This window comes from Strongylocentrotus purpuratus, unplaced genomic scaffold, assembly GCF_000002235.5.
Source record: "Strongylocentrotus purpuratus isolate Spur 01 unplaced genomic scaffold, Spur_5.0 spur5_scaffold_11, whole genome shotgun sequence".
Classification (NCBI taxonomy): domain Eukaryota; kingdom Metazoa; phylum Echinodermata; class Echinoidea; order Camarodonta; family Strongylocentrotidae; genus Strongylocentrotus; species Strongylocentrotus purpuratus.
In genome coordinates, this window is record NW_022145596.1 from 16,731,162 (window position 1) to 16,744,186 (window position 13,025).

The window sequence follows — 13,025 nt, forward strand, 5'->3', positions numbered from 1 at the left end:
GCAGAAAACACAAATTGAAAACATCGATATACTGTATATGAATAAAGATGAACCTTTGCGCACTACTATTACATCATCATTGAACTTCAGCTGGTTTAAGAGAGAAGTAGGTCATTTAACTTCTCAGGTAAATATTTAATTGGCAGGTTGTATATTACACAGGAAATGCCAGAGTGTAATTTACCCAAGCAGGATTAAAATTTACACACACATACACTCACAGGTGTGTAACAGACAAAATCTACAAGCAATCAACAAAGTCAGAATTTCTAGGGCCATATTTTGTAAACAAGGAGGGATGTGTAATTTAAAATATATTACAGAGTTTGTAGACCTCAAAGCTGTTGTTTGTCTTTTTTTAAATTAAATAAATACAAGTAAGATACTTACCTGGAAGCTAAGACTTGAGAGGAATGTGAAGAAGAAGAGAAGAAAAGACATGATCCTGGCGTGCGGCAAGGTTCCAAAGATGGTGGTGAACATCACAAAGATGGTTTCTCCTGAGAAACAGAAAGAATAACAAACATAAGAAATAAAACATAATGATAAAGAAAATATCATCCATATCATGAACCAAAACTTGTTAATTCATTACTCAATGGGGATAAAAAAAAAACAGACTGCCACATTGTTTGGAGTGCATCATGTGTTGAGAGCCAGATGGGTGTTAACTTCTATTCTTTAAACAGTCTTAATGCCCTTGCAGCTCTCAACAGGGTAAACCTCGCTAGTCATAAGGACCGCTAGTTTATATTATATCCTGCATCAAAAATTTGTTGGCTTTTGATTGGTTGAGAACTCGTCACATGACCAAAAATATTTGACCTATTTTTAGAAAGTACTATATGAGAGTACTATTTGGGTTTTCTATTTGGGAGTTGAAATTTTTTTTTTTTCAAATCTTAATCAGCAAATAGTACTATTGGAGTCACCTCTTGCGCATAGTTTTAACCAGAACCTCTCAAGGCAATGTATATTTGTATAATATAAATTGAGGGTCACTATTCATAATACGAGAAGAGGGTTCATAGCAACCCTCTTCTCGTATTATGAATTGGGACCCCTATGAATAACGACCCTCTTTTTTTATTATAAATAGTGGTCCTTGTGAATAATGACCCTTTTCTCAAATCATGAACAGCTGTCCATATGAATAGTGGTCCTTATGAGTAGCGGTCCTTATAAATAGCGAGCGGACCCCCTCACACACATGATTTAGTAAATATACATAGTATGTGTGACAAAATTCAACTGTGACAGTTTTGTTGAATTACAAAAGAAGTTGACCCCAGCCAGTATTAAAGAGTTAAATAATCATGTTTCTAATTTACAGTATGTAAGTATGTAATCATACACAATGTAGCTCTATGAATACAGGCAAAAGAGAAACCTAAACTCTTATTTAATGAAGCAACTTAAAGGCACACTGTCCTACTTGTAGCTACTTGCTCCCTCTATATAGAAAACTTCCCAAATCGGTGCCTGTTGGTCCCCCATGATCCTCTCTTTCTTATGTTAAATGAGAGCTGAGTTAATGAGATAGCCACCTGTCACAGTGACCTCGATGGCTCACTGGGTGGTCTAATCCTTTCTAGCTGCAGTAGTAACGCCTACCTTTAAGTAATAAGTACAGACATACTCCTTACAGTGATAATACAGTTTCAATGACAGGAGTTTGTTGATAATAGATTTGAAGCACCTTACAGAGTGCTAAACTGAAGATCATGTTTCTGGGTGTCGGCAATAACTTGATACTACCTTCAAATTAAAGAGAAACTAGTAATGTTGATTCCTAAACCAAACATGTATTCCGGTGGGTGCATTGTAAATATATCTATTCTGAAATAGAATACAATTCTAGAATATATCTATTATATAATGTTTTCTTAAAGGTAGATCTCAACATTCAAGCAAACATATCTGAGAAATAATGTGTAAAAGAAAACTTTCTCCTCAATAGACAGTGCTTGACAGAGTACACTATAATGTGCTAAATTTACAAATTGTGCAAATGGAACCAATGTAAATGCATATAGATGCTAGCATAGCATTTTGATGATAACACTATTAAAAAAATGGATAACAGTTGAAACATTAAAGGGGAGGTCTACCTTGATATAAAGTTGGGTTTAAAGACCCACTGCACTACTTATAGCAAACAATGCCTAAATGGTGACCGTTGGTCCCCCATGGTCCCCATTTTCTTATGTTAATTGAGAGCTGATTTGATGAGATAACCACCTGTCAGTGACCATGCAGGGAGGTCTAATCCCTCCTGGCCAAACTAGTGCAGATAGGCTTTAATAGAAGCAGAAAATGAGAGGAACAGGTCAGTAAATTCCAATTAAAGATAAGAAAGCAGTGCTCAATTTTCTCTGTTGACGGCTAGACTTACCTGTAGTTCGGTCAGTGAGATTAAGGGGTTTCATGTCCAAGACCTTGTTTCCGTACCCGACATAGCAGAAGAATGTGACGGCAGACAGGAGGTTGATGAAGAGCGCCCCCAAGATGAGTACCACAGAATCCCTAGAAATCAACAAACACCATAGAAAACAACTTCAAGCAATAACCATGTAGGACATGAAAGAAGGTGTATTTCTATTTTCAAAAAATTATAATACTGGCCAGTACACTGTAAATAAGGAATTTTGTGTGTGAAATATAGGGATGCTGACTTTTAAAAATGCCAATGTGCTAACAGTGAACTGGTCTATTATAAAAATAACTTTCAGTCAACAAATTCATGTTTCTATCTGCTATGTCTCTTCTGTTCTGTTTTCTTTCTCTTAATCTTTGTCACTCTACCTCCCCACCCCCTCCCTTTCTCCCTCCCCTCTCTCTATCCCCCTCTCTCTCTTTCTCTCTCTCTCTACCCCCTCTTTCTCTTTCTCTCTCCCTCCCTCTCTCTCTGTCTCTCTATCCCACCCTCTCTCTCTGTCTCTCTCTCTTCCCCTTGCTGTTTATGCTTACATGAAGCAGTTGTTGTGGAACTTGTTGTAGCTGCTCAGAGACATCAGAATCCCACACATTGGTGCAAAAGTGTACATGGCACTGTTGAATGCCTTAGACCAAACCTGTAAAGATAACATAAGACTTAACCCTATGTTAACTGGGGGGGGGGGGGGTCAATTTGACCCCCCCTGTAGAAATTTCGCGACTACTCCGAAACCGCGGCAGATATAAAATTTTCCTTTCATGACTTTTTACTTTTGAGTCTTACGCATCTTTTAAAATGCAAATCGGACCTACGGTTACAAGGTCACGTGACCTTTTGTCTTTGCATGTCAGCCCGAAAATCGCTCATTTTCGTGATTTGTGTACAAAACATATGTAAAAGTCATTTTTCCTAAAAATAGATAAAACATTGGTTATTCAGTCTTGTTTGAAGTTAAGATGTTTGTTTTGGGGTCAAAATAGTTGAATTGTAGTTATAAATGAAATAAAACAACAAAAACAATAAAATACATAAGTTAAAAAACAATGAAATACATAAGAAATTATAAAAACAAGAGATAACATAAGGAATAACCTGGCTCTTCCAATTGTTTGTGTTGTATTATTATTCTAAATGGTCTAATAAATATATGTAGTGAAAAAAGAATACGTAAACATGAATAATCTATGATTTATGGGCATAAATGTGAATTTGATGACCTTATTTGCATAAATTACCATAAATATGCAAATGAGTGAATTTTTCAAAAATTTGAAATTACCATAGTATTCTATACACTTCACTTGACATGCATGCAAATTTTCGCGGCGATCGGCGGTGAAACGGCCGAGATCTTAGAGGGGGGTCAAATTGACCCCCCCCCCCCCCCAGTAAAAACCTGGTCTGAAATAGCCCAGTTAAAATAGGGTTAAGACTTAGCTACTACTTAGAAAAAAGAAAAAATGATGTCAAAATGAATAAACAAATCAACTTATAAGATGATTGATGTATAAATACTGTATGACCCAAATAAATAATTGTGCCTTGACTTTATTTTGAACCTAGGGCCTTCATGTTCTGAAAACGCTACACTAACCACTAAGCCAATGCATCTGCAACCAACCACACACCTATCACATATCAGTGTGCACAAGAATAACGACTATATTTTGAACCCAGAACTTTCAGGACCACTACTCTACTAACCACTGATCCATTAATTGCAACCATTCAAACACACATTGATGGAAAGCATACCTGGACTTCCAGGAGTTTGCCGACGTCTGGAAAGAAGAGCATTGTGATACCCTCCATAGCTCCGTCCAAGATGGCACCACGGATCAGAAGCACAAATAGGAGGAGGATGTGAGCACTGAACAAGATGTATGCAACCTGTGTGAGGAAACAGAAAAGAGATTGATATAGAGGTTAATATTGTATTATAATTAACTGTGAAGTCTACATAATAGAGATATCTAATAAGATATTTGAAAATAAATCACTTTCTCATCATGAGGGTATCGTATGGATTAGTTTGAAAAACAGAATAGTTTTACCATTTTAAGGTAATCTACATCTAATTGAGTGCAATAATAGTGTGTGGAGGTTCTGAAAATAAAGAAATCTATAATGATTGAGATGTACTGTCTGCCCCCCCCCCCCCCCATTTCTTTCTCTTTCTCTCTCTCTCTCTCTCCCTCTCTCTCTTTTCAATAACATTGCATCATCTAGACATTATTTACACTCTTTGTTTAATATCACTTCTTTGGATCACCCTAAAATATATCACTTTTAGAACCACAATGAAATTTCACACACAGGAAACTCTGTATGCCTAAGGGTACCCCTTCTAGGAATCTTAGCGTTGTTTTTCTTCAGATCTTTTAACAACTATCTTTAATTCATCTTCATGGAAGATGGAGAAAGAGAAGAAATAGAAGGAGGAGAAGAAAGAGGAGTAGGAGTAGGAGTAGGAGTTGGAAGAGGAAGAGACAGAGGAAATGGAGAAGGAGGAGTAAGAGGAGGAAGAGGAGAAGGAAGAGGAGGAGAAGGAGAATGAGGAAGAGGAGGAGACAGAGGGGATGGAGATGGAGGAGGAAGAACAGGAGGAGGAGAAGAATAAGAAATCTTCCTCTTACCTTTCCAAAGGACTTGATCCCAAAGAGGATGATATGGAAGGCTACCAGCCATGCCACGGCCAATGCAATCATCAGATGCTGCAGAGGGTATCCAAGACTGTTGGTGGAATCAACCTGCATCAAAACTTGGTTCCTAAACAAACAGAGATGTCATAGGTCAGTAATATTATCTGTCATGCATCTTAAAGTACTTTTGGCAAGTTACTCATACAACATGTTTATCAACAGAAAGCTGCACTTTTAGGACCATACCTCCACCTAAAAAATATTAATATATGCCCATTTACACAACCAAAAACTATTTCGAAAAACCATCTTTTTTTAAAACTCCCATTGACACTACTAAAAATACCCACAAGAAACTGTCAGTGTTTGATAATTATAACAGTGAGCATTTAAACTGCAAAAACAAGTGAAGTTTCTGATGGTGTCACAACCACACTCCGGAGGTGGTTTTTTTTCTTCATGTTTACAGGTAGTTTCAACTTCTACCAAAACAAATGCAGCTAATGTGTTATTTTTTCATGTTCAAACGGAAACATGATAGACAAATAAGTACTGCTTCAATTTTTTTCTTCTCTCTTTGATAAAAAAAATGAACGCGATTAAACTATTGCTCCAATGTCTATTAATATGTATCAAACTTTCTTCTTTTCATCTTTCATCTGTCTTCAGTTATTCACAAATTCACTAATTCACCCATCCATCAGGAAGAGTAAGAAGAAGAAAAAAATAACTCAAACGTTTTCAAATTACTTATAGTACTGAAACTCCGGAGTGACTGCAGTCAGGTTCGATATCATCTCCTGATACGAGGACCCGTCAAACGGGTCGTCCGCCATGGTGTAATTAGTCCCGTTCATTCCTGGCGCGAGGGCCACGGCAGGGACCACGGACTGGCAGGGTGCGACATCGTCATTCCAGGCGTTGGAGCAGGAGGTGTATAACAGGTTATCGGCCGGGAGGAAGATGGTGAAGATGTAGTAGAGACTGTGTCCGGAGAAAGGCCCCCACAAGAAGGCGAAGCCCAGAAGCTGCAGCAGCATCCCTACACTCAGACCTGCATCAAGCAACAAGAAGCAATCAAAGATAAGATCGAGTTCTGGGACCCGTTTCACAAAGTTTTTTTTTCAATGACAAATGACAAATGTCAGTGACAAATCTGCTGATAACCAATCAGAAGCAAGGATTTCAGTAGCTTATAACAACATCTGTTATGTCTCACTGATGACAAGTTTTGTGAACGCCCCCCCTGGTCATGACATTGCATTATGAAAGAAGCTGTCTTGAAGCAATCAGAAAAAGATTGTTATGTACAATTGTACAAGTTTTCATCAGGTTTAAATTCTGCAGCTTGAATGAATACCATAGGTAAATACGATTTTCTTGTGAAAATATGAAAGCTATATGTAAATGATGTATAGCAAGATACAAGGTTGGGCATTATTCCTAACAACGACTAAATAAAGAATCTGTGTACGATACCACTGTACATAACAGGGCACTTCTTTCACAAATGCACCTTTCATTATATGGTTATCGTGTGTTTCTTTATACATTTCTCTATGAGAATCTCCCTCTCATGTGATTCGATGGTGTGGGTTCGATCCCACCACTGCCACCATGATGAGTTTGAGGGTCTTAGTAATATACAAATAATACACAGCAGTGAGGGCATGAGTAAGAATTACCTACACAAGGTACCTTTGAAACAGTCTGAGACGCCCAAGGCGGTAGCCGAAGGTGTTTGAACCGTTCTGAAGGTACCGAGTGTGGGTAATTTTACTAATGCCCAAACAAAATGCTGTGTATTATTTGTTTTATAAGATTGTGTTTTAATTGTTATATAAAATGATGTTTTAAAACATGATTTTACTAATGACCGGTCATTATCCAAATTACGCGTTAGGCAAAATAAATGCCTGGTCAGGTGTACAGGTGTACGCTTTCAACCAATCATTTGATTAGGATCCACGTCAACATCTTATACTGGTAGATAAATCAGGATAATAGACAGTCGGCAGATTGTTATGGTAGACATCTTGTTTATTTAACTATGACGGATACCGGATATTCGGATATTCGGATATCGCATATCGTAACAGTTCCAATCTTGCCTGTACCTACCCTTCAGAAGCGGGCAGAACTTCCAGCAGGTCAGGAACGAACAGCTGGCGAACTGGCCCAGGGATATCTCAATCAGGACCAGGGGCAGGATCAATGCAAACAGGGCTGTCATGTACGGGATCAGGAACACAACTGGATGGATGGAAGAATCATTAAGAAAATGAATGAATGAGAGAAAAGGAAAAGAACCGTGGTTTGCTTGATTGATTGATTGACTGACTGACTGTCTGAAAGAAAATGGGATCTGAAAATTCTCCATCAGATTTAAGGAGCAGGATCCACAGGAACAGGGCTATCATGTAGGGGATCAGGAACACAAGTTGAAGGAAAGAATCATTAAATCCTGAGTGAGATAGGAAAGGGGGGAAATGGATTGTGTGATTTAATGACTGACATTTAAAAAGCAAATCTGGACCTGGAGCTAGGGACAAGATCATCAGGAACAGGGCTATATCATGTATGGGATCAGGAACACCACTGGAGGGGAAACAACAAAATATAAGGGGAAGAGAAAGAGAGAAAAGAAAGATAGAAAGAAAGAAACAGATAGAGAAAGAAAGAGATAGAAAGAGAGAGAGAGACACAGAGAGAGAGAGAAAGAGAGAGAGAGAGAGAGAGAGAGAGACAGAGACAGAGAGAGGGAGAGAGTGACAAAGAGAGTGAGAGAAACAGAAAACAGAAGAGACAAAGTAGGAAGAAACATAAATTATTTGACTTAAAGTTCAACACTGTAAAAGAAGTCATTTCCACTTCGAAAATGCTATCTTTACTCTGCTAGCTTGTAGTCCCGACCCCGAAATAGGGGAACGCTCTCAAAAAGAGGGAACATGCATACGCGTACCCTAAATAACAGTGAGTGGGGGGGGGGGTGGGCTTGTGGTGCATTTCATCTAATATTTCAATCAATGCAACTGATTTCATCACATTAAAATCAATTAGGTTGACATCAAGTTAACTTGATGTCTAACCCTTATCTTTAAAAAAAAAAGAAGAGGAAAAAACAGAGAATTCAGGAATTAAAAATGAAATTCTAAACTAAAGAATAACAGCACACATATCATCTGATCTTGTAGGGCTCTTTCAAGACAGTCTAACGACAACAAATACTTCACATGTGTACTTGAAACATTGGCTTTATTCCAGTATTCTATGTTTAATGTATATTTCCTTGCTACATGTACATAAGTGGGTTAAGAGTGATAGATCTACATGGAGTACCCTTACAAAAGCAAGAATCACCAGGGTCTTTATAAAAACTGACAATCAACATAATTTCAGCTGTTCGGAGCCAGAAGGACATTAACACTGTGTCAAAAGATGTGTATTAACGCCTTCCTGGCGCTCGGCAGGCGATTTCTAGTCAATAGCAATTTCAGGTTGATTAATGATCGAATGCTTGGTGAAGGGTTGGATATTTCATGCTCAAATGACACCATTGTAGTCATGTTCCAGTGTGAAAACAACACAATATAGCTTTTTATTACAATGTGCATGTTAAATCCATAGACGTATGGGTTGGAGATGCAATAATCCATTCAGTATTTTTTATGATTAAATATCCTTATACCTTCAAAACAGTGTCAATATTTTTTCTTGCTTGAGAATTGTTTCTAACTTGTTGGAATGAACAAGCATATCACTTCAATATCCATACAATTCTTTTAAAGATTTTGGACAGTGGATTCTGATATTCAGTCAAGTCCTTTAAAGTTACAAAGTAACACGTGTGCAAATATAACCTTTTTGAGTTCTATAGCCATACCTAGGTACATATTACATGTACCTCCATTTCACCAGTCCATTCAATATTTGGATTTTTCTATAATTTCCTTACACAAATTATTTCCGTTTTGGAATAAAAACGTTGTTACATGAAACATTCCACTTCTATGCTGTCAATTTACGTTGGTCAAAGATAAGACCGCTTCTTGAGTATGATTATGCAAATAAAAACAACAATAATCCACTTCAATTAACCACTTTACCTCATGATTTGATTTCTCTTTAGTTTTTTAACAAATATATTTCACACTTGGAATGTATATATTATTGATACTTCATACTCATACTCCACTTCTATTGTGAATCTAATCTGAATATCTAGGTATAAGATAAATCCACTTTAACTTGAAATGTACTTGTATTATGTATTTATTGCTGTTTAGCATTATCTGTTTAATGCATGAAGTCACATTCTCCTTTTGAGTGATTATTGAATTACTATACGTCAATATACATTTTAACATTTTATCATATCATGTTTTCTTGTATTTTACTGTAAATATTTTAATTTTAGTTTTTGGACTTTTGCCATATTTTTTTCTTTTTTCTTCTCAATAAAAGCAAAATTGAATTGAATTGAAAAAAAAAACTATTGTGTAATCAGTTGATTTAGAATTACATTTCCTCATAAGAGTGAAGTTTTCACACGCTCATTGAAAATATAAACTTTTCGTCCTTTATCCCCTCAATGGGCAAACATTTAATAGCTATTAAAAAGCTATTACTAATGATGATGAATACTTCTGATAAAGTAAGTGTTAGGTGCTATATAATTATTATACCATAAAGTTGTATTTACAGTAATCTTAAATAGACTTAGAATTCCCCAGTGGAGTGGAGTTCTAAAACACTTCCAACTAAAACACTTTTTTAATTCCTTTTTTTAACTGAAATAGCATACATCAAGAAGGGTAAATGGACGCAAAAAACAAACTGATAATATGATAACTGATATTTCAGCATTTTTTCAAGTTATAATGAACTGCTCAAAGCCCTTTCCAGCCTATACATTCCCAAGAATGGCCAAGATATAGCACTTAATAATTTTGTCGGAACACTCATACACCTGGGTGGGGAGCAGTAATTGCAGATTAATCTCTTGCAAAAGGATGTTGATGCCAGGCGGGGATTCAAACTCTCACCTTACGAATGAAAGTCAAGGGAATGAACCCCTATACCATGACAACTCCAAGTTGTCGATATTGCATATGATGTAGAGGTGTTGTTGTCTAATTGATATATCAACAAATTAATGGATCAGTGGATCTAAGGAGTTTACGTCCCTGCCTGCAACACCACTATAAACATCCTTTGGTAAGACATTAATCTACATTTGCCACACTCCACCCAGGTGATGTAAATGGAAACTTTGCAGGAATTAATTCCTCAAAATCATTCAAATCTATTCTCATTACCTCCTCCATTGTCATACATCAGAAATGGGAACTGGACGAAGCTATCGATGTTGAAGATAACGCAGAAGATTGCACACATGAACTCCATCTTGTGACCCCAGTTGCCCTTGTGCAGATTCTCGTCGTTGTAGCCAATCGGGAAAGGGGGAGGGAACCCCTTCCTTATCAGGGGCATGGGTACGACCGCGTCTCCGTTTCCTTTGTGGTCCAAGAGTTTTGTTTCTGAGAGGGGAAGAGGTGCAGAATGAAATAATTATAGAGTTTATCAAGTGGCTTGATCTCTTCAAAGTTCCCTTCAACATATTTAAAAGTCTTCTTGTGTTGCCGAATTGTTTAAAAAAAAGTTTCCCTCACTCTCTTCATCTTTCAGAGCAGTTTCATTTCAATACAAAAGTATTCTCAATTCTCAATTCTCGATGTCAGTCTTCAATCAATTGAGATAAGTTTCCCTCCCTCTCTTCATCTTTCAGAGCAATTTCATTTTCATACAAAAGTATTCTCAATTCTCGATTTTAGTCTTCAATCAATTGAGACATTGAGTTAGAATAGAATCTTTAAATAGGTCTGAATCTCTTAAAAGTTCCCTTCTTTGTATTTAAAAGTCTTCTTATGCTGTTGAATTGTAAAAATAAGTTTCCCTCCATCTCTTCATCTTTCAGAGCAGTTTCATTTCAATACAAAAGTATTATCAATTCTCAATTCTCGATGTCAGTCTTCAATCAATTGAGATAAGTTTCCCTCCCTCTCTTCATCTTTCAGAGCTATTTCATTTTCATACAAAACTATTCTCAACTCTCAATTCTAGATGTTAGTCTTCAATCAATTGAGATATTGAGTTAGAATAGAATCTTTAAAAAAGGTCTGATTCATGTTTTTCATGATCTACAGCAGCAATTCATCATCATAAAATCAAAACAAAGACAACTATGCATGGATAAAAACATTGTATTTCAGTTCCCACCCAAACGTTAATGGATTTAGTCAGGGTCAGATCAACTGCACGCTCGGAACAAGGAAGGAAGAAAGGTTTTGTTAAATAGGTTCAACGTCAATAAAGGAAAATCCGAAAATTGAGCCCTGAATTTTCCCTCATGAATCCCTATAAATGACACCCACCCACACACCTACCAGGAGCAATGATCTTTCTCAATGATGGGGAGACTAAAGTATTCAGAAGGTTCCTGCTGCTGCTGCATATGATAAAGAAATGCTCCCAACCCCTTCAGTTAAGTGCCCCTGAACAGCAACGTCCAGTGAATCATACATAGAAATCAAGTTTAAATACGTTTATGTGCCCCCTGTTTGAATAAATTTCTTTCAAAAACGTTCTTATATTGGAATTTGTTCATCTCCTCATTTTGGACTCAACACTTGCCAGAATCTGAGGGCAAGCACCTCCCAAGGTATGAGAAAGAACTATGAATCACTTTGTTATCACAAAGAGTACTCCTTTACTTTTGACAACATCTATAAATTATTGGTATCCCCTCAACTTATGACAACATCTATAGTTTGAGTGTGGAGCAAGGTCTTATCACGATCATATTCTTGTTCCTCACCGTTCCTTCACCTCAAGGAAGATTTTCTCAAGATGTAAAACATGCTTTGAGGCAGTTAGGAATGATGTAATATTGACGTCATCATGTCAACCAGAATAAGAATTTATCTCTTCCCATCTACCTCACAAGACTCGTTAGACATTGGCACTTATTACGATAGCATCGTGCCTATTTCCTTTGCCCCGGATATCGCACACTTTCATGATTTCAAAGTTAGCATCTCCCTCAATAAAACTATGCGACAGACCTCGCATAACATCTGTGATGCATTGCCATTGCATGAGGGATTGAGCTTTCCAGAAGCTATGTTGGGGTAAGGCTCGAGAGGGCTCAGTCGTATTACGTCAAATTAATATGGCTTCCTGATTAGTGTTGTGTTTTCAATTCTCAGACATCCTCTACACTCTACAGGTCCTATCTTTTAGGATGGCAACAATGCCAGCTCATGTTTCCAATCAAGTCTGTTTCGTGGTGAATGATATCGCTTAAAGTGCATTTGGGGTACAGCGAAGGGTGGGAACATGAAGAATAGGGGAAGGGGAAGGGGAAGGGGAAGGGGAAGGGGAAGGGGAAGGGGATGTGGAAGTGAGGTCCGTCATAGAGGAAGCTATTAGACAATGAATGTCACCATTATGGTATCAATTACAGGTGCATAGGCCGAGGAACCATGGGGAGTTGCCATGTTCCCTTGAGGTGCTTTGGCAGAAGATAACATCCATATGAATACATGGGACTGTTGGTGATGATATCGTCAATTACCTGTTGTAGGTTCTATCACTGTAATATCATCCACTGCTAATGCCACCCTCACCCCATCACCTCCTCGATCAACATTCGTCACATCACCGTTGACGTCATCGCGGTATGGATCGATGAGGCTTTGGGCGTGTGCCGGGGCAGGTTCGTGGCCGCCCAAGGAGGATGCGTTGCTGGCTAAGGTGGTGTTCACATAAGTTGCTGAAGGCGACTCTAACCTCTCGTTCGATTCAAAGACATCTGTAGCACGGAAAGAAAGAAGAGTGGAGAGGACAAAGAAGAATGGAAAGAAAGAAAGAAAGAGACAAAGAAT

At 37.7% G+C, this 13,025-nt stretch overlaps 1 protein-coding gene across 2 annotated transcripts in view; it reads right to left on the bottom strand.

The window, feature by feature from the left end:
* Positions 1–13,025, bottom strand: part of LOC100889790 (sodium- and chloride-dependent glycine transporter 1) — a 60,333-nt gene that overhangs the window by 5,177 nt on the left and 42,131 nt on the right. For both annotated transcript variants that reach the window (XM_011670127.2, XM_011670131.2), the window contains exons 3-11: positions 12,716–12,952; positions 10,398–10,619; positions 7,201–7,332; positions 5,830–6,133; positions 5,074–5,206; positions 4,193–4,327; positions 2,971–3,074; positions 2,396–2,526; positions 391–500 (exon numbers count right to left, since the gene is read on the bottom strand). In XM_011670127.2, the coding sequence (XP_011668429.2) occupies positions 391–500; positions 2,396–2,526; positions 2,971–3,074; positions 4,193–4,327; positions 5,074–5,206; positions 5,830–6,133; positions 7,201–7,332; positions 10,398–10,619; positions 12,716–12,952 (1,508 nt within the window). The remainder of the gene's footprint in view (positions 1–390; positions 501–2,395; positions 2,527–2,970; positions 3,075–4,192; positions 4,328–5,073; positions 5,207–5,829; positions 6,134–7,200; positions 7,333–10,397; positions 10,620–12,715; positions 12,953–13,025) is intronic.